General features: G+C 42.7%; 1 protein-coding gene across 9 annotated transcripts in view; it reads left to right on the top strand.

Annotated features, from left to right (window-relative positions):
• cul2 (cullin 2) overlaps positions 1–26,838 on the top strand; it is an 89,188-nt gene that overhangs the window by 35,360 nt on the left and 26,990 nt on the right. For 8 of the 9 annotated variants that reach the window (XM_080212297.1, XM_080212259.1, XM_080212278.1 and 5 more), the window contains exons 5-10: positions 2,558–2,663; positions 3,556–3,638; positions 9,300–9,396; positions 10,471–10,581; positions 10,680–10,842; positions 13,997–14,124. In XM_080212297.1, coding sequence (XP_080068423.1) covers positions 2,558–2,663; positions 3,556–3,638; positions 9,300–9,396; positions 10,471–10,581; positions 10,680–10,842; positions 13,997–14,124 — 688 coding nt within the window. The remainder of the gene's footprint in view (positions 1–2,557; positions 2,664–3,555; positions 3,639–9,299; positions 9,397–10,470; positions 10,582–10,679; positions 10,843–13,996; positions 14,125–26,838) is intronic. The other variant, XM_080212313.1, reaches the window with a different exon arrangement.

Below are 26,838 nucleotides of genomic sequence, written 5' to 3'. Positions count from 1 at the left end.
AGGGGAGAGATACAAAAGGGTTTTGTTTTGTTTTTTTTCCACACAGAGGGTGGTGAGAGTCTGGAACAAGCTGCCAGAGGTAGTAGTAGAGGCGGGTACAATTTTATCTTTTAAAAATCATTTAGATAGTTACATGAGTACGATGGGTATAAAGAGATATGGGCCAAATGTGGGCAATTTGGATTAGCTTAGGGGTTTAAAAAAAAAGGGCAGCATGGACAAGTTGGACCAAAGGGCCTTTTCCATGCTGTACACTTCTATGGCTGTATGACTCTGTAACGGCCACCAAATCGTACTCATTCGTAATCCTTGGGTAAGGGGACCTAAACTGTCCCCAACATTCTAAATCGTACTCATTCGTAATCCTTGGGTAAGGGGACCTAAACTGTCCCCAACATTCTAAATTAGGTGCTGTCTAAATTAGGTTTTATACAATTGAAACAAGACATCTTTATTCCTGTACTCAAATGCCTCTGGCAAAGGCCAATATACCATTTGCCTTCCTAATTGCTTGCTGCACTTGTGTGTTAACTTTCAGTGACTTATGAAGCACTAGGTCCCTTTGGACAGCATCACTTCACAATCTGTCACCATTTAAGAAATATTTTACATCTCTTATCCATATCAAATGGATAACTTCAGTTATCCATATCATATTCCATTTACCATTTTCTTGTCCATTCACTTAAGTTTGTCCTAATTCCCTTGAAGCCTTTTTGCAACATTTTCACAACACGTTCTCACCTAGTTTTGTGTATCATGTAACCTTAGAAATATTTCATTTGTCCCCACATTCAAATCATTGATATTAATTTTGAACATCATAGCGCCCAAGTACTGATTCTTCCGGTACCCAATGAACGGCAGTAGTTCAAGAAGACAGCTTGCCACCAATTTCTCATGGGCACTTAGAGATGGGCAATAAATGCTGGCATAGCTGGTGATGCCCATGTCCCAGCAATAAATGAAAACATCATAGCCTACTAACCTGAGAATCTAAGTCCTGATTGCTTGGCAAATGGACTGTGCTGAAAGCATAGCATGTGATGATTAACTGCCCAGCTTGATTCAAATTCAAACTAGGCCGGTCAACTCTGAGCAAGATCTTGCCCTGGGGAATAAATCAAGGAATTAATGTTTCCTGAGCTTCTGTTTAATTGAAAAAGGCCCACTGTGCAGACATGTTCCTTCTGTCTGCGAAGGACAGGGCCCTGTGGATTTAAGTTTAGTAGTGGGGGTCACAAGTAGGCTTACATTAACACTGCAATGAAGTTCTTGTGAAAATCACCTAGTTGTCATACTCTCGGGTATGGGTACACTGAGGGGGAACTTAGCATGGCTGATGCATCTAACTAGTCTTTCAAACTGTGAGAGGGAACTAGTGCACCTGGAGGAAACCCATGTAGACACAGGGAGAACGTGTGTGAATTTTGCATTCAGTGACCCAAACCTGGGTCCCTGGCACTATGGGACAGCAGTGTTAAGCACTGTGCCACTGTGTTAGCTATGTGGCTTCTAGCATGCGTAAGCAATCCCAAATGACAATCTTAAATTGTTCATTGGTCTAATTCTTAGCACAATCAGAATTGTTCAGTAAGTGTTGTCCAATTGTGAAATCGCATCTAATGTTGGATGCTATTGCTGGAATTTTCCAGTTCCCCCTGTTGGATGCTATTGCTGGAATTTTCCAGTTCCCCTGGCAGGTTTTCCTGCAACACCAGGTTAAAGTCCAACAGATTTATTAACCTGGTGTTGTGAGAGTTTTTACTGTGCTTACCCCAGTCCAACGCTGGCATTTCCACATCAGGTTTTCCTGTGACAGAGGCCATTGATAGGATCTTTAGGCTTGCCATAGTCAATGACAATTTGCCTACCACCACCCGGAGCCAACTTCAGCAGGACCAGAAAATCCCACTCTGTTTTGAGTTTTGCAAGCACAGACTGATCAGTTACACTCAGTACTTTGCCTGTTGGAAGCAGTCAAAGGAATAGGCTATTTGATATGATTCACCACTTAGGATGTACAGTCTATACACCTGGCATCACGCCGTCACTGAAAGTCATATACCACATATTGTTGAATAGTTGTGAAAACTGATGTGAGCAAAGACTTTGTACAAGCGACAAATTGTGTCCTGAGTTAAAATCATTATTGTCCAGTTTAAAACTGTTATTATTTTTTGGGTAATTGGTGGGATGTTTCCCTATGTATTCGTACCCTCATCAGGAACTGAGCTAAATGAGAACCTGTATCCTCGTTCTTTGTGGTGCTGCATATTGGTGCTCCAGCATAGAGCATGACAGCATATTACAATGTCAGTGATTTGTAATTCTTCTCATCGGCACGGTCACCAATATGAAGTGAAGGTCAAAAGTTCCTCGGCTTGCATATTTGAGATCACTGATATATGGGTTTGGAACTGCAAATGTACAAGATTTGACCCAGTTGATAGTGTTGTCATGACCAGATGTGCGCCTCCCATTTTGCACACTTAAATATGTGTTTGAAAGCACGCACAAGTGCTTGATGTTTTTTTAAAATCTGCCATTCTCACAGATATCTCAACACACAGTTCATCAAGAAGAACAAATTGACAGAAGCTGACCTTCAGTATGGGTATGGTGGAGTGGATATTATTGAGCCACTGATGGAGATAGGAGAGGTAAGCTCTGCCAAAAAAAAACCCTTGAGAATAGTTAGAACCATAGCATTTGTCTGATCAGTAAGCTTGGTTGAAGCTTGTACTTGAACTCGAACTGAAATTATTGCAGTTGACAGGTTAGTGGGTGTTCTCTTCAGTGCAAAACAAGGTTTTTAAGTCCTGGTTACATAACTTCTTTGCAATTTCAAGCTACAGATACATTAATCCAGATATAGTGGGTGGTTAATCGAATATTATTCGAAGTAAAAATCATAGGCAGTGCCTCTTAAAATTTTAAATTCTCAGATATGAAAGAAAGCATGAGCCTCCTTGGAACCAGTACTTTTTGGTACCAAAAATGGTCCTCCATCCCATTGTGCCAGTGTGGGCTTGTTTCTTTTCTAAGCAATTCAGAACAAAACCGTAGACCTCTATGTTCCTCTGCTTGAAATGCTTCACCTACTTTATCCTTAATAAATGAAGTGGTTATTGTTTTCATTTCTCTCCTTTGCATATGCTACATTCTGTAAAAAGCTGCTTTCTGGCTGCTTTTTGGCATTTTTCTGTCATCAGTGCCTTGCATTTTCAGTTGTGCCCTTTGACATTTCCATTCATTTCTGTGTGCAGAATCCTTTTATGTCACTTGTCTGACTTCAAGGCATTTCTATACAAAGGGGATTTTCAGAAGCAATTTGAAGAGATGCTGGAATTTGACAAATGAAATTGGATTATACTGCATATTTAATTAGTTTGAGAAGTTGAAATTGTTGATTTTCCATTCTTAACATTGTAGCTTCTCTCTCTTTTTCTTTCCCTCTCTCTTCTCCACCATCCCCTCTCCCTTTTTGCTTGACTTTATATTTAGAAATTTGGTGTACTTCATTTTGTCCCATTCAATATTATATATTTCTAGCTAGCGCTAGACATGTGGAAGAAACTGATGATTGAGCCATTACAGACCATCCTCATCCGAATGCTTCTTCGTGAAATAAAAAAGTAAGTAGATTAAATGTTTTCTCTTGCTCAAGAAACACGAATCACCATTAATGTGAATAGTTCTTATGAAACATAAGTTCTATTTTAACCTTATTATAACCTCAAATTAGATGATTTTAAGACCTTTCTAGCATGATGGTAGCTCTGGTGCCATAACTCTAAAAGATTGTTCTGCAATGAATGGATATGATAGCTTAAAGTGAAAGTAGAAAAATGCAATATGCTTGTGTCAAAAGTCTAGAATGCAGCTAGTCCAGTGGGACAAATGTTGCCTTTCTGTTGGTGATATGTGTATTACAGGGAAGAGTTGGAACAGAGTCAATCTCAAAGATGAAGTTGCCTATAATCTGTTACCTGGTTATCATAAAATCTGATTACGGGTAATATAATGTTTTACAATGACAAGACAGGAAGTGCCCTTAAGATTTGAACCAAGACGAGTTAACAGATTTGCATTTATGTAACATCTTTCACAACTTCACAATGTCTCCAAACATTTGCAGCTAATGAAGTACACTTGTAACAAACAAAAATCGATCACTATTGTAACGTCGTGAAATATTGCAACCAGTCTGCACACGGTCCTGTTTGTGATCTTTCGCCATAACCGAGCAACAGTTTTTAAGCCAAGCGGGGAGGAGAGGGAAGAACAAACAGGAAAGTTTGTGACAGGATGAAAGGCATGAGCCCTTAAATGAAGACCGGATGATGGTGAATGCAGAAAGAAGTGGCAATGGATCAAGTAAAGGAACAAAAGGCGTCTCTATAGGTAATGTAAATCGGAAAGCCGAATCATCATCATTAGATAGCAGATTTGAATTGCCACATCTCGACTCAGTTCTAACAAAGCATCATCAACCTGAAACATGAAGTCTGTTTTGCTGTCCATCGAAGCTGCCAGACCTGCTGAGTACTTCAGCATTTTAGAAATGTTCTGCTTTTATTTCAAAATACCAGCATCTGCAATAATTTGCTCTTGAAGCCAATGTTAGTAGAATAGGAAGTAGAGATACAGGAGGATGCAGAAATAGTGTAGGACATTGCTATGAAAGGAATATGCACAGAATGTTGATCATAGGTCACTGTTTTTTCATGATATGGAGATGCCGGCGTTGAAGTCACCCGATGAAGGAGCAGCACTCCAAAAGCTCGTGATGCCAAATAAACCTGTTGACTTTAACCTGGTGTTGTGAAACTTCTTACTGTGCCCAGTCTTTTCATGGTTGGGGAACCTTTGAAACTCAGTGAACACAGGCGGTGATGATTGTGCTGCAGGACAAGATTATGGATAGTGGAGTTTTGAATACCGCCAACTTTCTGGTGGCAAGAAGAGTGCTGGCCATGTCAAATTTGGAGATAACGAAGGTGCGAATGAGGGATTCAGGAGGTAATTGATCTTGCTGATGTCTTGAACATTGTATTTGAAATTCAGGACATCGACAAATAAAAACACAAGATGCTGGAAATGCTCAGCAGGTCTGGCAGCAATTGTGAAGAAACAGAGTTAATATTTCAGACCCCTGAGCAGCTGAAAGGGAGATGGAGTTTGGAGCAAATGTATGATGCTTGTTGGTGTTAAGTTGGAAAAAAATTATGCTTGAATCACACCTTGGCATGCAGTCATCGCATCACGAGTGGTGCCAGAGCGATGGAACATTTTGCTGTATATATGTCTAAATGTCCATGTGAAAAATGCAAAAGGGTTAGAATTTCATATCCTTGTTGCTACTGCACTGAGTCAAGAGGGGCAACCAACACAACTTTATCATCTTGGGGCAACTCATAATGGAGCCATGAGAGCATGTCATGAAGCCAAACACGAAGAGGCAGTGAAGGAAGAAGCCATAGTGAACCATTTAAAGGAAAACGTTTGTATGTCAGTGATAATCTTAAAGAAAAGATGGTTGTAGATGAGGATTGAGAGCATAAGGGTGGGTTTCAGACAGGATCTTACGTTGAAAGTGGCTGAATGGAGAAGATCTGGGCCATGACTGGTGCAAAGGAAGGCTTGGAGAATATCTGGAAGTTAAACCTTAGAAATGAAAAAGAAAGCCATTACTTGCCTACACAAGGTTGGTGTATGCATTTTGGAGGTGGTTGCTCATCATTCCGGAGAGGAATCTAGATTATCCTTGTTTTCCGGGAGGAAACAAATGATTTTGTAAAAGTGGATGTATTGTTAATCATTTATGCCTCGGGCTATCCCTAAGTAGACATCTAAACTCAGTTTATTTACACCCATTTGCAACTCGAGGAATGTAGTTCAGTGAGTCAGAATGTCCTGTTTTCTAAAGTGAAACCAATATGAGCTGAAGACTGAGAAAAGATAACCTATGACTCACCTAGAAACTGAAATGTTGTATGTGAGAACATTTGGGAAAATAAATCGGATTTATTTATAAAAACATAAATACTTCAGCCATGTCATTTTGAAGCATCCTGAATTATTTGATTTATTATTGTCACATGTATTAGTATACAGTAAAATGTATTGTTTCTTGTATGCTGTGCAGACAAAGCATGCCGTCCATAGAGAAGGAAAGGAGAGAGTGCAGAATGTAGCGCTACAGTCATAGGGTGTAAAGAAAGATCAAAATGTGAGGTAGGCCCATTCAGAAATCTGATGGCAGCAGGGAAGAAGCTATTCTTGAGTTGTTTGGAACATGTTCTTGGATGGAAGAAGGTGGAAGAGAGAATGTCCGGGGTGCGTGGGGTCCTTGATTATGCTACAAGAGCAGGTCAGAGGCTCGGAATCCTGCAGGGAGCATCTCACCAGCTGACTACTCACTCAAAGCCTGTCCACCATCAAAAAGTGCAAGTCAGGAGTGGGATGGCATTCTCGCCAGTTGCCTGGATGAGTGCAGCTCCAACAACACTCAAAGTTTGTCGCCATTCAGGAAAAAGCAGTCTCCTTGATTGGTACCCCATCTTCAAACTATCCCTCCACCACCAAGGCATACTGGCAGCAGTGTGAATAATCTACAAAAGACTCTGCAGGAGCCCTAGGATGACTCAGACAGCATCTTCCATACCCATGACTGCTACTAGTTAAAAGGACAAGGGCAGCAGATATTTGGGAACACCACCACCTGGAAGTTCCACTCCCAGCTGCCCACCATCCCGACTTGGAAACATACCATTACCTTACACTGTCGCTGGGTCAAAATCCTGGAACTGTCTTCTGAACAGCACTGCGAATTCCCTCACCACATGGACTGTAGTGGTTCAAGAATGCAGTTCACAACCACCACCTCAAGGGCAGTTAGGGATGGGCAGTACCTGCTGGCTGAGCCAATGATGCCCATATTCCATTTAACAAAAAAAATTACTCAAGTCCAGTGAGTATTGAGCGAAGAAATAGCAAAACATTTTGTGCATGAGTGCAATGAAATGACTTACACACTTGTTATGATGGTGCTCATTTGTTGAAGAAATGTTAGGAAAACTGCCTGCTTGCTGAATAGGATAAGGGAACTTTTAATGTCCTGCTGAATATGCAGCTTAATCCTGGGCTTACTGTTTCATCCAAAAGAATGCTACTCCCGTTATGCAGCATTGAATGGAACATTAATAACAGCCAAGTATCAACCTGGATTGTTTCCCAAAATGTATTTTATTCATAACATTTGGAAAAGTTCCTTTACAAATCATTTGGAATTAAATATTGAAGTACAATAAAATTCAGCTTTCTTTTTCATATAGCATATTCTGTCTCTGAGGCACCTCAGTGCATTGACAAAACTCTTAATCTTTACACATTCTATGTCAAGCATACAGGCCAAATTGGACATTACAGTCACTGCCATGAAGTTCAACTTTTCTCTATAGAGTTTCACTCAAAGATGCTTCATTACAATTTCAAACCCTTTTTAATATATAATACTCGGGGCACAGCAGTTAGCTCTGCTGCCTAACAGCACCAGGGACCTGGGTTCAATACCAACCTCGAGTCATTGTGTCTGTGCAGATTCTGCATGTTCTCCCCATGACTGCATGGATTTCCTCCAGGTGCCCTGGTTTCCTCCCACAGTCCAAAGATGTGCAGGTTATGTTGATTGGCCATGCTAAATTGGCCCTTCGTATCGGGGATGAAAAGGGTTATGGGGATAGGGCCTAGGTGGATTGTTGTCAGTGCAGATTTGTTGGGTCAAATGGCCTCCTTTTGCACTATAAGAGATTCTTTGATTCTATAAGTATACATTTGTGTCAAGCATATATAGCCTGTTTTCCAGCCCCTTGGTGCACTTTGGCTGAAAGGCCTTATGTGCCAAGATTGCTGGAGTATGGCTCTCAATTTTCTGACTGAGAAGCGGGAGTGATACCAAGCTAATACCATCTCACAACTTGGCGATTATTTCAGGTTTATCAGGTTGCTTTCATCTTTGAAGGTTAACTGCAGGTATGCTTTACCAAACGGGTTCACAAATGAAACACATAAATTGGAGCTAAACACATTTTAAAACAACTTGATACATTTTTCAGTAAGCTCACAAGAGGTTATTGCAGAAGGTCGAGGGACATGGAGTTGGGGGTAGGGTGTTAGCGTGGATAGAGGATTGGTTGTCAAATAGGAGGCAGAGAGTGGGGGTCAACGGGTGCTATTCGGATTGGCGGATGGTGACTAGTGGAGTGCCCCAGGGGTCGGTGCTGGGGCCTCAGCTTTTTACCATTTATATAGATGATCTGGAGGAGGGAACCGAGTGTAGGGTGTCGAAATTTGCTGATGACACCAAGATTGGGGGAACGGCAAATTGTGCAGAGGGTGTGGAGAGTCTGCAGAAGGATCTAGATAGGCTGGGTGAATGGGCCAGGAAATGGCAAATGGAATTTAATGTTGGCAAGTGTGAGGTGGTCCACTTTGGTAGGAAGGACTATTACTTACGGGGCGAAAAACTGCAGCAGGCAACGGTGCAGAGGGACCTCGGGGTCCTTGTGCATGAGTCGCAAAAACCCAGCTTGCAGGTGCAGCAGGTGGTCAGGAAGGCGAATGGGATGCTGGCCTTCATAGCAAGGGGGATTGAATATAAAAGTAGGGAGGTCTTGCTGCAGCTGTATAGGGCATTGGTGAGGCCGCAGCTGGAGTACTGTGTGCAGTTTTGGGCGCCACACCTGCGCAAAGATATTTTGGCCTTGGAGGGAGTGCATAGGAGGTTTACTAGGCTGATACCGGAGTTGAGGGGGTTGAGCTATGAGGAGAGGCTGAATAAACTGGGCTTGTACTCGTTAGAGTTTAGAAGAATGAGGGGAGATCTCATTGAGACGTATAAGATGATGAATGGGATGGATAGGATAGAGGTGAAGAGACTCTTCCTGCTCAGAAAGGATAGTAGGACTAGGGGGCACAGCCTCAAGATAAAAGGGGGGCGGTTTAGAACGGAGTTGAGGAGGAACTTCTTCACTCAAAGGGTGGTGAATCTCTGGAATTCTCTGCCCGTTGAAGTGGTGGAGGCTGCCTCGCTAAATATTTTTAAGACGCGGGTTGATGGGTTTTTGATAAGAGAGGGGATTAAGGGTTATGGTGAGAGGGCGGGAAAGTGGAACTGAGCAGCGACAGATCAGCCATGATCTTATTGAATGGCGGGGCAGGCTCGAAGGGCTAGATGGCCTACTCCTGCTCCTAGTTCTTATGTTCTTATTTCTTTCATTTCTTTGCAAATGTAGTGATCGCTGTGGAGAGAACCCGAATCAAAAAGTAATCCATGGGGTTATCAACTCCTTTGTTCATGTTGAACAGTACAAGAAAAAGTTCCCCCTTAAGGTAAGAAAATTCTTCTGGAAATTTTGTACTGATGACAAGGAATATGTTTGTGTTAGTGGTGGGTGTTGGTAATATACATTTATTTATGCAAAATTATAGGAATTTATTGACTGTTTTTTATGGTAACAACATAAATGACAAAAAAAAATACATTTGTCTATCCAAAGCATACACATGATTTTTATATTGCTGCTGAAACTGAAAGTTTGAGGGTAGTTCATGGCACTTCGAGATGCCTAAAGTGTTGGTGAGAGAATTATGAGCATAGAAGCAGGTACAGCCTGATATCTTGCAGATTTCCAAGCCTGTTCATTCAAATTCTCTCTTCATGTACCATGAATCTGAAATAGATATGGATATGCATTGACATTTAATTTGTGTTTTTATGCATCTTTACCTTTTTCTGTTTGTCTAAATCCTTAAAGATGGATATGCTTTTCCATTCAATGCTCTTTCCCCCTCCCTATCTATAAAATAGTCACAAACAAAACACGAGTACATGGGTGTGCCTACACCAAATGGACTGCAGCGACTCAAGAAGGTTGCTCACCACCACCTATTCGTGAGCAGTGACTGTTGTCCTAGTCAGTAATGCTTACGTCTTCTGAAAGGATTTCAAAAAAGAAAATGAGATGAGAAACAAAATGACTGTAGGGAAGCTCGATAAACAAATGAGGGAGAAGGAAAGAAAGGGTTTTGCTGACAGGGATCCTTCCACTTCTTCATCCAGAAGAAATACTTGGCAGCTCTCCAGTACTTGAGCAATGAGTAACATTTCTCTTGTGACTCAAACATATTCAGCTATTTAACTTGGGGAAATCTATAATATATCTGGCTTTTCACTAACATTGGAAAGAGTTTCAACTTGGTCCCTTTAAGATTACTTGCATGTCCTAGTTTCTTTCTCTCTTGCCTTCAGAGATGTTATCAATGTCTAATGTGAAACAAGATCAATAGATGAGAAATTGTAAAATTCAAGTTAGGATTCACATTTTTGTCTAACTAACCCTTGTTATTTTAAGATATTGTAGCTATCCTTCCTTCCTTCCTGAGTAATTGCTCTTCCAACTTCAGTTTTATCAGGATCTCTTTGAAGGTTCATTTCTAACGGAAACAGGAGAGTATTACAAGCAAGAAGCTTCAAATTTACTTCAAGAGTCCAACTGCTCACAGTATATGGAAAAGGTATGTTGTAAAGTTGTACTTGTATTAAACAGCTTTCAATGATGGTCATTTGGTTCTTCAACTCAAAAGATTAGAATGTTCGCTTCCTGTGGCTGTAGGTTTTAGCAAGATTAAAAGATGAAGAAGTTCGATGTCGGAAATACCTGCATCCTAGCTCATATGCCAAAGTCATTCATGAATGCCAGCAACGAATGGTAGCAGACCACCTGCAATTTCTTCACGGGGAATGCCAGAATATCATTAAACAAGAAAGGAGAGAAGGTGAGAAATATAGTCAGTTTCTAGTTCATTATGTATAAAACTTGACGATCTGATAATTTGTTAAGTGACCTGTAGAAAATTGGAAAGGAAAGGGGATTGTACCTTGGCTAACTCCATGCCTGATATCTAATCCAACTTTCCAGTCTGAGACACTTGAACAATCGCACCTTGTTCTCTGACCCCCTGTCTCTAAAAAGGGCCTCTTTAAATCCATTCTGCTCTACTCGGTTATAAAGGATGTCCTCTGCAATAGTATTAGTGATGCATTTTTTTCTCCATATTAGTCAGTTGTTCCATTTGCCCATCTGCTGTTTCATTCACCCACCCCCGCAAAGAACTACTTCCACTTGATTTCACTCTTATTTATCTCAGTCTCCAGCATTGACCTCTTATGACATCCCAAGTAGTGAAATCAAATGGCATGGTCTCAGTGTTTGCACTACTGCCTCATAGCATTAGGGATCCGGGTTTGATTCTGGCCTTGGGTGACTGTGTGGAGTTTGAATGTTCTCCCATGTGTAGTTCAGGTAGATTAGTCATAGTAAATACACAGGTTTGCAGGGGTAGGGTGGGGAGGTTAACTATAGGTAAGATGCTCTTTCAGAAATTTGGTGCAGACCCAGTAAGTTGAATAGCCTCCCTCTGCCCTGTAGGGATTCCATTTCGAGTATGTCAAGTTAGACACTGTTCTCTTTCTTGCACTCAATACTCCTGAGACGTGACAACAAGCTGAGGGCCTTGGGTTTAATTTCTATATATATGTTGACTGCACCAAGCCTTAGTTTTCCATCGCTACCCTTCTTTCCACAACTGATTCTGCATTTCTGTCTATTTGGAGTGGCTAAAAAATATATATTTACCATGTTGCAACGCTGACACCCCATGAACAAATGTGTAAAACCCCTCCTCCTTCAAAACACTCTAACACCAACATCGATAACCAAACTTTTGGTTACCTGACCTAATATTTCCTTGCCTGGCTTGACATCAAATTTAGTTGAATAATACTCTGTGTTAAAGGTGTTATATAAATGCAGGTTGTTGTACAACATATAAATTAATAAAAGTTTGATTTCATCCTTTTTATGCTTTACACTTCTCTGCCCTTTAGGGAAGGGAATCTGCCACCTTACCTGCTGTGAGCTGCACTTGGCTCCAGACCAATGTGGTTGATTCTTAATGCCCTCTGACGTAACCTAGAAATCACTCAATTCAAGGGCAATTAGGGATGGGAAATACCTACTGGTCCAGGTAGTGACACTCTCATCCCCTGAACAAATTTTAAAAATGCATTAAATTACAAGTAGCTACATATACAAGAACAGGGAGGCAGTAGTATAGTGATATTGTCATTGAACTCATGATCCAGGAAATGCTGCGGGAACCCAGGTTCAAATCCCGGCATGGCAGATGGTGAAATTTGATTGCAATAAAAATCTGGAATTAAAAGTCTAATGATGGCCATAAAACGATTGTCGTAAAAACCCATCTGGTTCATTATCTGCAATCCTTACTTGATCTGGCCTACATGTGACTCCAGACCAACAGTAACTCTTAGCTGCCCTCAGGGATGGGCAATAATCCCATGAATTAAAAAAAAATTAGGGTTCAATGATCTAATGATATGAATCAGTAAACATAGCTGTTCTGAATTTTGTCAAGTTGCCATTTACTTCATTACTGGCTAGACTTGTTCAGCTAATATTTCCTTGAACTGATGAAACATCATATTTGTTTCAAGCTTAAGTGCAAATGACTGAGTCAATTGCATTAAAATTTAAAAGTGCTGTTTGGAAGAAGCTGCAGCTTTATAATGCAATTGTCATCGCGTTGAACTTTGTGTTAAAGCAGGTTGATCTTGCAAAATATTTGGAAGACTGTGTACTGTTTAAAGTTTATTTGTTAGTGTCACGAGTAGGCCTACATTAAAATCCCCCAGTCATCATGCTCCGGCACTAAAGTCCAAAGATGTGCAAGTTAGGTTGATTGGCCATGCTAAAATTGCCCCTTCGTGTCCTGAGACACGTAGGTTAGAGGGATTAGTGGATAAAATATGTAGGGATTTAGGGGTAGGGCCTGGGTGGGATTGTGTTTGGTGCAGACTCAATGGGCCAAATAGCCTCTTCCTGTACTGTAGGATTCTATGATTACCTATTCAAGTACACTGAGGGAGAGTTTGGCGTAGCCAATGCAGCACGTCTTTTGGACTGAGAGAGGAAACTCTCACAGACACGTGGAAAACGTGCAGACTCTGCACAGATATTGACCCAAGCCAAGAATTGAACCCGAGGTCCCTGGCACTGAGGCAGCAGTGCTAACCACTGTGCCACCATTGCGTATCATTGTTGAGAATATTTGAACAGTCTGTATTTGAATGAGTTCACATCATCTGTGCATTGGTATTCATGGTTAAGTGGCCTGTCAGCACAAATCTCCAGATTATCTATGAAAAATGGCCACTTGAGGTGTTGGAGAACCATCGGTATTCTTGGACCTCAATGTTGTAAGTCACATTTGTGCTAAAAAGAAAATCAGTGTTCACCTTCCCCTGACTTTAGTTAATAAACCTGTTCATCTATTTCTGGTATTTATCAGAATCAAATTTCTTCCATGCATTAATGATAACTTTGAACCATAATTTATATTGGATTCAGTTGGATAGTTTTGAAAATTATTCGCGATAATTTTTCCCAAGAACCCATTAAAACTCTTTTTTCATGCTGGGGGTCTTTATTAGCAAGGCTAACCATTTCTAATTGCACTGGAAAGGTGTTTATGCAATCCTAAGTGGATTTCTAGAGAGGGCAATCAAGCACATAGGTCTGACTGGCTGAGGTTTGCAGGTTATCTTCATTAACCAGTTCTGTTTTAATGATGATCTGATCATTTCATGGTCATTTTATTGTCTTTTTTACTGATAGCAGTTTGAATTCCAAATTTTTAAATGTGCATTCAAATTCCCAAATTGTCCTGGTAGGGTTTGAACTCTCGTTCTTTGGATTATTCTTCCGAGCCTCTGGATTACCAGTGGAATAAGATATTTGCAGCAACCTGGTATATTTCATTACCCTTTGTTGTAAGGTTGTTGAACAAATCTAAGGCAATAAAGATGTGCAATTTCCCCTTTTCTCCCTATATCCTTTTCATCCTCCAGCAGACATGGCAAATATATATACTTTGCTTCGTGCTGTCTCAAATGGTTTACCTCACATGATTCAGGAGCTTCAAAATCACATTCATGATGAGGGCCTTAGATCCATCAGCAACCTCTCTCAGGAAAACGTGAGTACTCCCTTAAAAGGTTTCCTTGCACTGAATTGTTCAGATTTATTCAATGTTGTGGACTAGCTGTTAAGAGACACTTCTGTTCATTATAAATGTGGTCCAATTTTCAGTCTTGGGAAGTGGTGTGAAAGCACAAATTCTGCTCGTGATTTCTGTCACCAAAGAAAAAGAGAGATTTGCATTTCAATTGCACCTTTCGCATGTTATCCAAAAGTACTTCACATCCAATGAAGTACTGGTGTGGAGATGCCAGCGTTGGACTGGGGTGGGCACAGTAAGAAACCTCACAACACCAGGTTAAACTCCAACAACTTTGTTTGGAATCACAACCTGTGATTATCCCTCTCTCCACTCGCACTGTCTGTACCTGTAAATACTTGATTACCCAAGAAGACTTGCATTCCAACCATTATTTTGCAGTTGTGACTTTGCTTATGTATGCCTACCTCTCCGCTCATTTGTGAAACGGCAGTGTTCCGAAAGCTCGTGATTCCAAATAAACTTGTTGGACTTTAGCCTGGTGTTGTGAGACAACTTAGTGTACTTTTAAAGTGCGATCACTGTTGTTGGGAATGTGGAAGCCAATTTTCACACAACAAGCTCCCATAAATAGTAATTTGTGACTAGATTATCTGGTTTGTTTTTGCCATGTTGATTTGAGGGGTAAAAATTGGTCAAAGGTGAAATTTTATTTCTTTCTCTTGCATATAATTACTTTCTTGGTGTGAAAATTTCTCTTTACTGGAAAACAATGGCCATGTTCACTTCCACTGTGTTGCTGTTATACCCTTGATTTATCAGGTCAATGGTGACCAAAGTGAAATAGGTTTTTCTATTTTTACAAATTCAGGGTTTTGAGCAGGTTGTGATGTTAACTTTAGCCAGTCGGAGTCACACCAAACAAAATCAGTTCAAGATTCATCAGATTTGAACAACTACAGCAAACTGAGGCCTTAGTGTGATTTTTGAGGTGGGCATCTTTTCAAATAAAATTTGAAACCATTTCTCAGGATTTTTTTTCAGAAGAAAAATGGACAGTCGCTCCCAGTTTCCGAGCTGACAATTCATTGTTAAATCAACACCGCCAAAAGGGGTTAACTGGCTGTGCATCTCTTCCTGTTCATGACATTTGGATGTGTGCAATGTAACTGCCTTATTTTACCTGAAAAAGTCCACAACATTGGACTATCCCTCGAGTAATTTGTTTGGGTATAATGCGCTTGAGTTTCCAGAGGATATGTGAAGCTCTGTGAATAAACACGTGATATAAACAGGCTGCTTGAGGTGATGTATCCCAGTCTCTTGTCAGTTGGCAGCAGCTTTCCTCTCTCCCCAAACTTTATATCCTTAAGCTGGCTGAGGTGTTAGGAAATCTGTCCTGACCATCTTCTGCTGAGCGCAGACTACCTCCATGCCCTCTGACCACCTGCTTTTTTCTGTCAGGGCCGATTGTTCCCCCAATGTCAATCACTTGTTCTATGCCATCTGGCCAATGACCAAACAACAGGTGCCCAAGGTGTTACCTCGCCTCTGTCCATCACTTTAGCTGAGGTCATCTTGCGCTTATCTCATGCCAGGTGCCATTTATTAACTTCTACCAGACATTTGTATAGATAACAGGGTACAAGACTTCACCCTGCCAATTTAGGAATATCTGTGTTTAGACCTGTACAGGAGACACCAGCAAGAGGCACTTAAGAACACAATTCCACATGCCCACTCTCTTTGTTTTACCTCAGCCCCAAAGACTGGAGACCGTTTCTGTTTTTCTGCTAATATTATGAGAATTCTATCATCTGAAAAGTATCATTGTTGCTACTTCCTTCATAATGCAATTCTAACATTATCTCAGTTTTAGATGTTAGGCTAAGATGGCAGACTTCCAGAGAGTGAGATGGGAAAGTTAATAGGAGGTTATGAGGAAACGGTGGATGATATGAACAGATTTATTTTCTCTATTCATTCGAGATCACAAGAAACATTCCAGTAATAACTGTAAGTGGAGGGGTGAGGGGAACTCGGTAATATTACCATCACTTGGGAAGCAGCATTGAGCAAACTGACAATCGAATAGAATCCCTACAGTGCAGCAGGAGATCAGTCAGCCCGTCGAGTCTGCACCGACCACAATCCCACCCAGGCCCTATTCCCGCAACCCCACATGTTTATCCTGCTAATCCCCTGACACTGGGATTAATTTTGCATGGCCAGTCAACCTAACCTGCACATCTTTTGGACTGTGGGAGGAAACCAAAGCACCCGGAGGAAACCCACACAAACACAGGGAGAACGTTTCTAGGTCGCAGCAGAGTATTGGCAGGTGGGAGGGTGGGTTGAAGTGCGCATACTTTAATGCGAGGAGCATATGCAATAAGGTGGATGAACTTGCAGCCTGGATTGGTGCCTGGGACTTCGATGTTGTGGCCATTTCAGAGACACGGATAGAGCAGGGACAGGTATGGTTGTTGCAGGTTCCGGGGTTCAGATGCTTCACTCAGAGCAGAGGAGGTGGTAGAAGAGGTGGTATTGTTAGTCAAGGACTGTATTATGGTGGCGGAAAGGACGTTTGATGTGGACCTGTCTATTGAGGTCGTATGGGCTGAGATTAGAAACAAGAAAGGAGAGGTCACCCTGCTGGGAGTTTTTTATAGGCCTCCAAAAAGTTCCAGCGATGTAGAGGAAAGGATTGCAAAGATGGTCTTGGATAGGTGCGAAAGTAACAGGGTAGTTGTTATGGGGGACTTTAACTTTACAAACATCGATTGGAAAAGCGATAGTTCAAGCACGTTAGAGGGGTCAGTTTTTGTCCAAGGTGTGCAGGAAGGTTTCCTGACACAGTATGTAGATAGGCCAACAAGAGGTGAAGCTACATTGGATTTGGTGTTGGGTAATGAACCAGACCAGGTGTTAGACTTGGAGGTAGGTGAGCACTTTGGTGATAGTGACCAAAATTCGGTTACATTTACCTTAGTGATGGAAGGGGATAGGTATATGCCGAAGGGCAGAAGTTATAGCTGGGGGAAAGGTAATTATGAAGCTATTAGGCAAGATTTAGGATACATAGGTTGGAGTAGGAAACTGCAGGGGCTGGGAACAACTGAAATGTGGAGCTGCTTCAAGGAGCAGCTACTGCGAGTCCTTGATAAATATGTACCTGTCAGGCAGGGAGGAAGTGGTCGAGCGAGGGAACCGTGGTGTACCAAAGAAGTTGAATCTCTGGTGAAGAGGAAGAAGGAGGCTTATGTAAAAATGAGACATGAAGGCTCAGTTAGGGCACTGGAGAGTTACAAATTAGTCAGGAAGGAGCTAAAGAGTGTGCCAAGAAGAGCTAGAAGAGGACGTGAGAAGACTTTGGCTGATAGGGTCAAGGAGAACCCTAAAGCTTTCTATAGGTATGTCAAGAATAAAAGATTGGTTAGGGCAAGATTAGGGCCAGTCAGAGACAGTAGTGGGAAGTTGTGCGTGGAGCCTGAAGAGATAGGAGAGGCACTAAATGAATATTTTTCGTCAGTATTCACGCAGGAAAAAATCAGTGTAGTCCAGGAGAACACTGAAATACAGGCTTTTAGACGAGACGGGATTGAGGTACATAAGGAGGAGGTGTTAGCAATTCTTGAGAGTATGAAAATAGACAAGTCCCCTGGGCCGGATGGGATTTACCATAGAATTCTCTGGGAGGCTAGGGAGGGGATTGCAGAGCCTTTGGCTTTGATCTTCATGTCGTCATTGGCTACAGGTATAGTGCTGGAAGACTGGAGGATAGCAAATGTTGTCCCCTTGTTCAAGAAGGAGAGAAGAGACCATCCTTGGAATTATAGACCAGTGAGCCTTCTGTTGTGGGCAAAGTTTTGGAAAGAATTATAAGGGATAGGATTTATAGTCATCTAGAGAGAAATAAATTGATTAGGGATAGTCAACACGGTTTTGTGAAGGGTAGGTCGCGCCTCACAAACAAAGAGGTGAATAAGGGTAAGACAGTTGACGTGGTGTATATGGATTTTAACAAAGCGTTTGATAACGTTCCCCATGGTAGGCTACTGCAGAAAATGCAGATGCATGGGATTGAGGGTGATTTAGCAGTTTGGATCAGGCATTGGCTAGCTGATAGAAGACAGAGGGTGGTAGTTGATGGGAAATATTCAACCTGGAGTTCAGTTACAAGTGGTGTACCTCAGGGATCTGTTTTGGGGCCACTGCTGTTTGTCATTTTTATAAATGACCCAGATGAGGGTGTAGAAGGATGAGTTAGTAAATTTTCTGACGACACCAAAGTCAGAGGAGTTGTAGACAGTGAGGATGGATGTTACAGTTTGCAGAGGGACATAGATAAGCTGCAGCACTGGGCTGCGAGGTGGCAAATGGAGTTTAATGCAGAAAAGTGTGAGGTGATTCACTTTGGTAAGAGTAACAGGAGTACAGAATATAGGGCTAATGGAAGGACTCTTGGTAGTGTCGATGAGCAGAGAGATCTCGGTGTACATGTGCATAGCTCCCTGAAAGTTGGCACCCAGGTTGATAAGGTTGTTGAGGTGGCGTACAGTGTGTTAGCTTTTATTGGTAGAGGGATTGAATTTCGGAACCGTGAGGTCATGTTGCAACTGTACAAAACTCTGGTGCGGCCGCACTTGGAGTATTGCATACAGTTCTGGTTGCCGCATTATAAGAAAGATGTGGAGGCATTGGAAAGGGTGCAGAGGAGGTTTACCAGGATGTTGCGTGGTATGGTGGGAAGGTCTTATGAGGAAAGGCTGAGGGACTTGAGGTTATTTTTGTTAGAAAGGAGGAGGTTACGAGATGACCTAATTGAGGCATACAAGATGATCAGAGGGTTAGATAGGATGGACATTGAGAGCCTTTTTCCTCAGATGGTGATGGCTAACATGAGGGGACATAGCTTTAAATTAAGGGGTGGTAATTATAGGACGGATGTCAGAGGTAGGCTCTATACTCAGAGGGTAGTAAGGGCATGGAATGCCCTGCCTGCAGCAGTTGTGGACTCACCAACTTTAAGGGCATTCAAATGGTCAGTGGATAGGCATATGGATAACATTGGAATAGTTTAGGTTAGAGGGTCATTAGATTGGTTCCACGGTCGGCACAACATCGAGGGCTGAAGGGCCTGTACTGCGCTGTAATGTTCTATGTTCTAACGTGCAAACCCCACACAGACAGTGACTCAAGGCCGGAATTGAACCCGGGTCCCTGGCACTATGAGGCAGCAGTGCTAACCACTGTGCCACCATCCCGCCCAGTGCCAGATTTAGGCATAAACTAAACAAGCTACATCTTAGGGCCTCACAATCCGCAGGGGCTTCACAAAATTTCAGAAGGTTTACAATGAAGAGAACATTTAAGAACAGATACCAAAAGAGAAAAAGAAAGCACCAGCTTGAAGAGCAACTCAAAAAAAATTACCAAATGTTGACAGTTACTTTACTGTAGAAACAGATAAGGATCCACAAACCCAAGGTGATCAGCAAAGTCCAAAACAACCATAACCTAGTGCTTCTGCTACTGAGACAGCAGGGTCTGGAATCTCAGCTGAGGAAAACACTGGAAGTGATGCAAATGTGAGTGTTGCAGAGCCGACATCACAATTGAAACAACAAAATTCATGAAACTCAATGATACAGGTCAATGGAGTGTCTTAACCAAGGATGAACTCTCATACTGGATCCTGAAGGGTCCTTCAGAGTGTCAACGCTGGAACGGTCCATTTGAAAACTGAAAGCGGTCATTCAAAAATCAAGATAGATATTGTTCAAAACGTCTTTTTCAGTCCAGAAAAGGTGACCCCAGTCCTGTTTTGGTATGCAGCTTTGTGACACCTTTCGGTGTAACTTTTTAACAAGGGCCTCCAAGCTTTATATAGCTTATGGCCCCACCAAGTCTAAATCAGGCACTGGCCCCGCCCCAGACGGACAAGTCTCCGGGTCCTGACGGACTTCATCCTAGGCTCTTAAAAAGAGGTGCCTAATGAGATGGTAGAGGTGTTGGTATTAGTTTTTCAAAATTTGTTAGATTTTGATAAGGTTGTATCAGACTGGAAAGAAACAAATAAAAACCCTCTGTTCAAGAAGGAAGGGAGGCAGAAAGCAGGAAATTATAGGCCAGTTAGCTTGAACCTGTTGTGGGGGAGGTGTTGGAATTGATCATTAAAGAGGTTATAGCTGGGCACTTGGACAAGCTCAAGTTAATCAGGAAGAATAAACATGGTTTTATGAACATTCTGAAAATTAGGGGTCATCCTTATTGGGCAGAGATGAGGAGACTTTTTTTTCCAAGAGAGTTGTATGACTTTGGAACTCCACCCCAGAAGGCAGTGAAAGTGGGACCACCTGAATATTTTTAAGGCAGAAATTGATAGATTCTAGTTTGGCAAAAATAAAACAAAAGATTATTGGTGGTGTGGAACTGAATACAAACAAATTAGCCTTTATCTTATTGAATGTTGAAACAAACTCAGAGTCGAATGGCCTATTTTGTATATTTATAGTGTTCCACGTACTTTTTGTCTATTGATAATTATTTAAAGTTCCTCCCTACCTTTTACCCCTGACACCAGTGGTGAATGTTTGCAGCCTTTTTGACTATAAGGATTGTCCCAGCAAAACACAGCCCATCGTGACCAGATGTCCAAGCACTCATTCTTTCCCTTGGACCAATGACTAAGAATTGACGATAAAGGTCCTGACTAATTTTCTTCTGGTTTCTCTCATCCTGACCAACCGTAAGAGAGAAACAAGGGATGGAATCTGGGACTGGGTTGCCAAAGATGATACTTTTGATGTCCAGCCATTGACTGAATTAGCATCAGTTTCTGTTAAACCCAATTGCCCATTCTGTTTTCTTGGGATTCTTGAGAAGCATTAAGGTAGACAAGTCCCCAGGGCCTGATGGGATATACCCCAGAATACTGAGAGAAGTAAGGGAGGAAATTGCTGGGACCTTGAGAGAAATCTTTGTATCCTCACTGGCTACAGAGGAGGTCCCAGAGGATTGGAGAATAGGCAATGTTGTTCCTTTGTTTAAGAAGGGTAGCAAGAATAATCCAGGTAATTACAGGCCGGTGAGCCTTACATCAGTGGTAGGGAAATTGTTGGAGCGGTTTCTTCAAGACAGGATTTATTCCCACTTGGAAATAAGTGGATGTATTAGTGAGTGGCAGCATGGTTTTGTGAAGGAGAGGTCGTGTCTCGTGAACTTGATCAAGTTTTTCGAGGAAATGGCAAAGATGATTGATTGGGGTAGAGCAGTGGATGGTATCTACAAGGACTTCAGTAAGGCCTTTGACAAGGTCCCTCATGGCAAACTGGTGCAGAAGGTGAAGTCGCATGGAATCAGAAGTGAGCTGGCAGGATGGATACAAAACTTAAGAGTGTAGGAGTGGAAGGGTGTGTTTCTGAATGGAGGGCTGTGACAAATGGTGTTCCTCAGGGATCAGTGCTGGGACCTTTGCTGATGGTAATATATATAAATGATTTTGAGGAAAATGTAACTGGATTGATTAAGTTTGTGGACAACATAAAGGTTGGTGGATTTGCAGATCGCGATGAGGACCATCAGAGGGTACAGCAGGATGTAGATCAGTTGGAGACTTGGACGGAGAGATGGCAGATGGAGTTTAATCCAGACAAATGTGAGGTAATACATTTTGGAGGGACTAATACTGATAGGAAATATACAGTAAATGGCAGAACCCTTAAGAGTATTGATGGGCAAAGGGATCTGGGTTTACAGGTACACAGGTCACTGAAAGTGACAATGCAGGTGGAGAACATAGAACATAGAACATAGAACATTACAGCGCAGAACAGGCCCTTCGGCCCACGATGTTGCGCCGACCAGTTACAAAAACAATGACCCACTAGCCTATACCAATCCCTTTTCGTCCATAAACCTATCCAGAGATCTCTTAAACGCCCCCAAACTAGACGCATCTACAACTGCAGCAGGCAGGGCATTCCAATCCCTCACCACCCGCTGGGTAAAGAACCTACCCCTGACATCCGTCCTGTAGCTACCCCCCCTTAATTTAAAGTCATGCCCCCTCGTGCTAGCTTTCTCCATCCGAGGAAAAAGGCTATCACTATCCACCCTATCTAAACCCCTAATCATCTTATATGTTTCAATAAGATCCCCTCTTAGCCGCCTTCTTCCCAACGAAAACAACCCTAGATCCCTCAGTCTCTCCTCATAGGACCTCCCCACCATACCAGGCAACATCCTAGTAAACCTCCTCTGCACCCTCTCCAACGCCTCCACATCCTTCTTGTAATGCGGGGACCAGAACTGCACACAGTACTCCAAGTGCGGCCGCACTAGAGTAGTGTACAGTTGCAACATTACACTGCGACTCCTAAATTCAATCCCCCTACCAATAAACGCCAAGACACCGTACGCCTTCTTGACAACCTTATCTACTTGATTCCCAACTTTCAGGGATCTATGTACACACACACCTAGATCCCTCTGTTCATCCACACTATTCAAAGTCCTCCCGTTAGCCCTATACTCGACACATCTGTTGCTCCTACCAAAGTGAATTACCTCACACTTCTCCGCATTAAATTCCATCCGCCACCTCTCGGCCCAGCTCTGCAACCTATCTAAGTCTCCCTGCAGACTATGACACCCTTCCTCACAATCTACCACACCTCCAACTTTGGTGTCATCAGCAAATTTACTAATCCACCCAACTATACCCTCATCCAGATCATTAATAAAAATTACAAACAACAGTGGCCCCAAAACAGATCCCTGAGGCACACCACTCGTAACTGCACTCCATGATGAATATTTACCATCCACCACCACCCTCTGTCTCCTATCTGATAGCCAATTCCTGATCCAACTTCCTAGATTACCCACAATCCCATACATCTGCATTTTCTGCAGAAGCCTACCATGGTGAACCTTATCGAACGCCTTACTAAAATCCATGTATACCACGTCAACTGCCTTACCCCCATCCACCTCTTTGGTCACCTTCTCAAAAAACTCAATAAGGTTAGTAAGGCACGACCTACCTGCTACAAAACCATGCTGACTATTTCTAATCAATTCATTACACTCCAAATAACTATAAATCCTATCCCTAATAATTTTTTCTAAAACCTTGCCCACAACAGAAGTAAGACTCACCGGTCTATAATTCCCGGCAAAGTCTCTGTTCCCCTTCTTAAACAATGGGACAACATTCGCTATCCTCCAATCCTCCGGGACTACACCAGAGACCAATGACGACCTGAAGATCTGAGCCAGAGGCTCTGCAATCACCTCTCTAGCCTCCCAGAGAATCCTAGGGTAGATCCCATCCGGACCAGGGGACTTATCTATTTTCAGCCCCTCAAGAATTTCCAGCACATCCTCTTTATCAACCGTAATACTTTCTATTTTACACCCCTGCGACCCAATGTCCTCCTCAGCTATATTCATGTCCCCTTGCGTGAACACCGAAGAGAAATATTGGTTCAATACTTCTCCAATCTCCTCCGGTTCCACACACAACTTCCCCCTGCTGTCTGTAACTGGCCCTAATCTTGCCCTGACCAACCTTCTGTTCTTGACATACTTATAGAACGCCTTAGGATTCTCCTTAATCCTATCAGCCAAAGTCTTCTCATGTCCTCTTTTAGCCCTTCTCAACTCACTCTTCAACTCCCTCCTAGCCAATCTAAAGCTTTCTAGTGCACTATCTGAGCCCTCCAATCTCATCCGAACATAAGCCTCCTTTTTCTTTTTAACCATCGACTCAACTCTTTTAGTGCACCACGGTTCCCTAGCCCTACCAAATCCACCATGCCTGACAGGGACATACCTATCAAGGACTCGCAGTAGCTGCTCCTTGAAAAAATTCCACATTTCAGATGTTCCCAGTCCCTGCAATCCCCTAATCCAATCCATGCTTCCTAATTCACTCCTGATAGCCTCATAATCGCCCTTACCCCAGCTAAAATTGCTGACCCGAGGTTCACGCCTATCTCTTCCCATCACTAAGGTGAACGTAACCGAATTGTGGTCACTATCACCAAAATGCACACCAACTTCCAAGTCTAGCACCTGGTCTGGCTCATTTCCCAGCACCAAATCCAATATAGCCTCACCTCTAGTTGGCCTGTCTACATACTGAGACAAAAAACCTTCCTGCACGCTTTGTACAAACACTGACCCCTCTAGCGAGCTAGAACTATAGCAACTCCAATCAATATTCGTAAAGTTAAAGTCCCCCATAACAATTACCCTATTACTTTCACTCCTAACCAGGATTGTCTCCGCAATCCTTTCCTCAACCTCTCTAGAACTTTTAGGAGGTCTATAAAAGACTCCCAACAGGGTGACCTCTCCTCTCCTATTTCTAATCTCCGCCCATACTACCTCAACTGACAAGTCCTCATCAAACTTTCTCTCCGACACTGTGATACAGTCCTTGACTAGCAATGCTACCCCACCCCCCCTTCTACCTTCTTCTCTACTCCGACTAAAGCATTTGTACCCCGGAACCTGCAACATCCATTCCTGACCCTGCTCTATCCAAGTCTCAGAAATGGCCACAACATCAAAGTCCCAGGTACTGATCCACGCTGCAAGTTCATCCACTTTATTGCGAATACTCCTCGCATTAAAGTACACGCATTTCAAACCCTGCTCCGCCCCACCCCCACTATGCCGTGCCTTGCATTCCCCAACTATGCCCCCCTCACTTTCACCCCCTTTCCTCACTATCCCTCCCCCCCTCCGAATCAGTTTAAACCTTCCTGCATCGCTTTTGCAAATTTACCCCCCAGGATATTGATTCCCCTCTGGTTCAGGTGTAGACCATCCCTCTTATAGAGGTCCCACCTTCCCCAGAATGAGCCCCAATTGCTCAAGTACCTGAACCCCTCCCTCCTGCACCATCCCCTCAGCCACGAGTTCAAACTTTCCCTCTCCCTATTCCTCTCTAATCTATCCCGTGGTACAGGCAAGAGTCCAGATATAACTACTCTTTCTGACTTCGCCTTGAGTTTCCACCCCAACTCCATAAATCTTTGCTTAATATCCCCTTCCCTTAATCTCCCTATGTCATGTGTCCCCACATGAACTATAACTTGGGGTTGATCTCCCTCTCCCCTAAGAGTCCTGAATACTCTGTCCGAAACATCCTGGACCCCAGCCCCTGGTAGGCAACACACCAGCCCAGAGTCCCTACCCTTACCTCCAACTCTCCTATCCGTCCCCATAACCGTGGAGTCCCCAATCACAAGGCCCAATCTCTTACCCCTAACCACCTGAGGCTTGCCAATAGGCTCACCCCCAGAGACCTGCTCCCTTTGGCTATCCCCAGTTGATTTCTCCTCAACTGTAGCCTCCAGGACCGAGAACCTATTTTGGAGGGGAACAGCCCCAGGGGATTGTCCCCCCAACTGCTTTTTGCCCCTCTTCCTGGCAGTGACCCAAGACTTATTCCTAGGAGTGACTATCTCCTTATAACTCCTTTCTATGTCCTGCTCCACTTCCCGAATTATACGGAGCTCCTCTAATTCCCCTTCCAGCTCCTTTACACGCTCCTCCAGAAACTGCAATCTAACACACTTCCCACAATTAAAATCACCTGAAACACTGTGGGAGTCCCTCACTACATACATCCCACAGGAGATGCAGCTTACAGCCTGAACTGCCATCCCTGAATCAATTACCAGCAGAAAAGTAAAAATATAAAAAAAAAACTTCCCTCACACTTATAATTAGGTTAGAGGAGGTGGAAGGGTGGGATTCTCTACCAGTGTAGAGAATCGGGAATCCTCTCTGCACTAATTTATAGTGTTAGGGGCACGAAAAAAAAACTACAACTACCGGTAAGCGTCCTAGTGACGACTTCCGGTTTCTAACTAATTTAAAAAAAAACCGCCGAAACTCGCGACTTAACACTAAAAATAAAAAGTTAAACGGAATAAACAGAAAATTATACCTTATTTTTGCCTCCTCGCACGCCCAAAAATCGCTGCCTCTCGACTCAGCTCCACAGGAACAATGAGGCCGAGACACGGAGGTAGGTGTTTTTAAACCCGAAAAAAAACTACAACTACCGGTAAGCGTCCTAGTGACGACTTCCGGTTTCTAACTAATTTAAAAAAAAACCGCCGAAACTCGCGACTTAACACTAAAAATAAAAAGTTAAACGGAATAAACAGAAAATTATACCTTATTTTTGCCTCCTCGCACGCCCAAAAATCGCTGCCTCTCGACTCAGCTCCACAGGAACAATGAGGCCGAGACACGGAGGTAGGTGTTTTTAAACCCGAAAAAAAACTACAACTACCGGTAAGCGTCCTAGTGACGACTTCCGGTTTCTAACTAATTTAAAAAAAAACCGCCGAAACTCGCGACTTAACACTAAAAATAAAAAGTTAAACGGAATAAACAGAAAATTATACCTTATTTTTGCCTCCTCGCACGCCCAAAAATCGCTGCCTCTCGACTCAGCTCCACAGGAACAATGAGGCCGAGACACGGAGGTAGGTGTTTTTAAACCCGAAAAAAAACTACAACTACCGGTAAGCGTCCTAGTGACGACTTCCGGTTTCTAACTAATTTAAAAAAAAACCGCCGAAACTCGCGACTTAACACTAAAAATAAAAAGTTAAACGGAATAAACAGAAAATTATACCTTATTTTTGCCTCCTCGCACGCCCAAAAATCGCTGCCTCTCGACTCAGCTCCACAGGAACA

This window comes from Carcharhinus amblyrhynchos, chromosome 2 (genome assembly GCF_965287045.1).
Source record: "Carcharhinus amblyrhynchos chromosome 2, sCarAmb.v2.hapA, whole genome shotgun sequence".
NCBI classification, from domain to species: Eukaryota; Metazoa; Chordata; class Chondrichthyes; order Carcharhiniformes; family Carcharhinidae; genus Carcharhinus; species Carcharhinus amblyrhynchos.
This window is presented reverse-complemented; position numbering and strand designations above follow the sequence as displayed.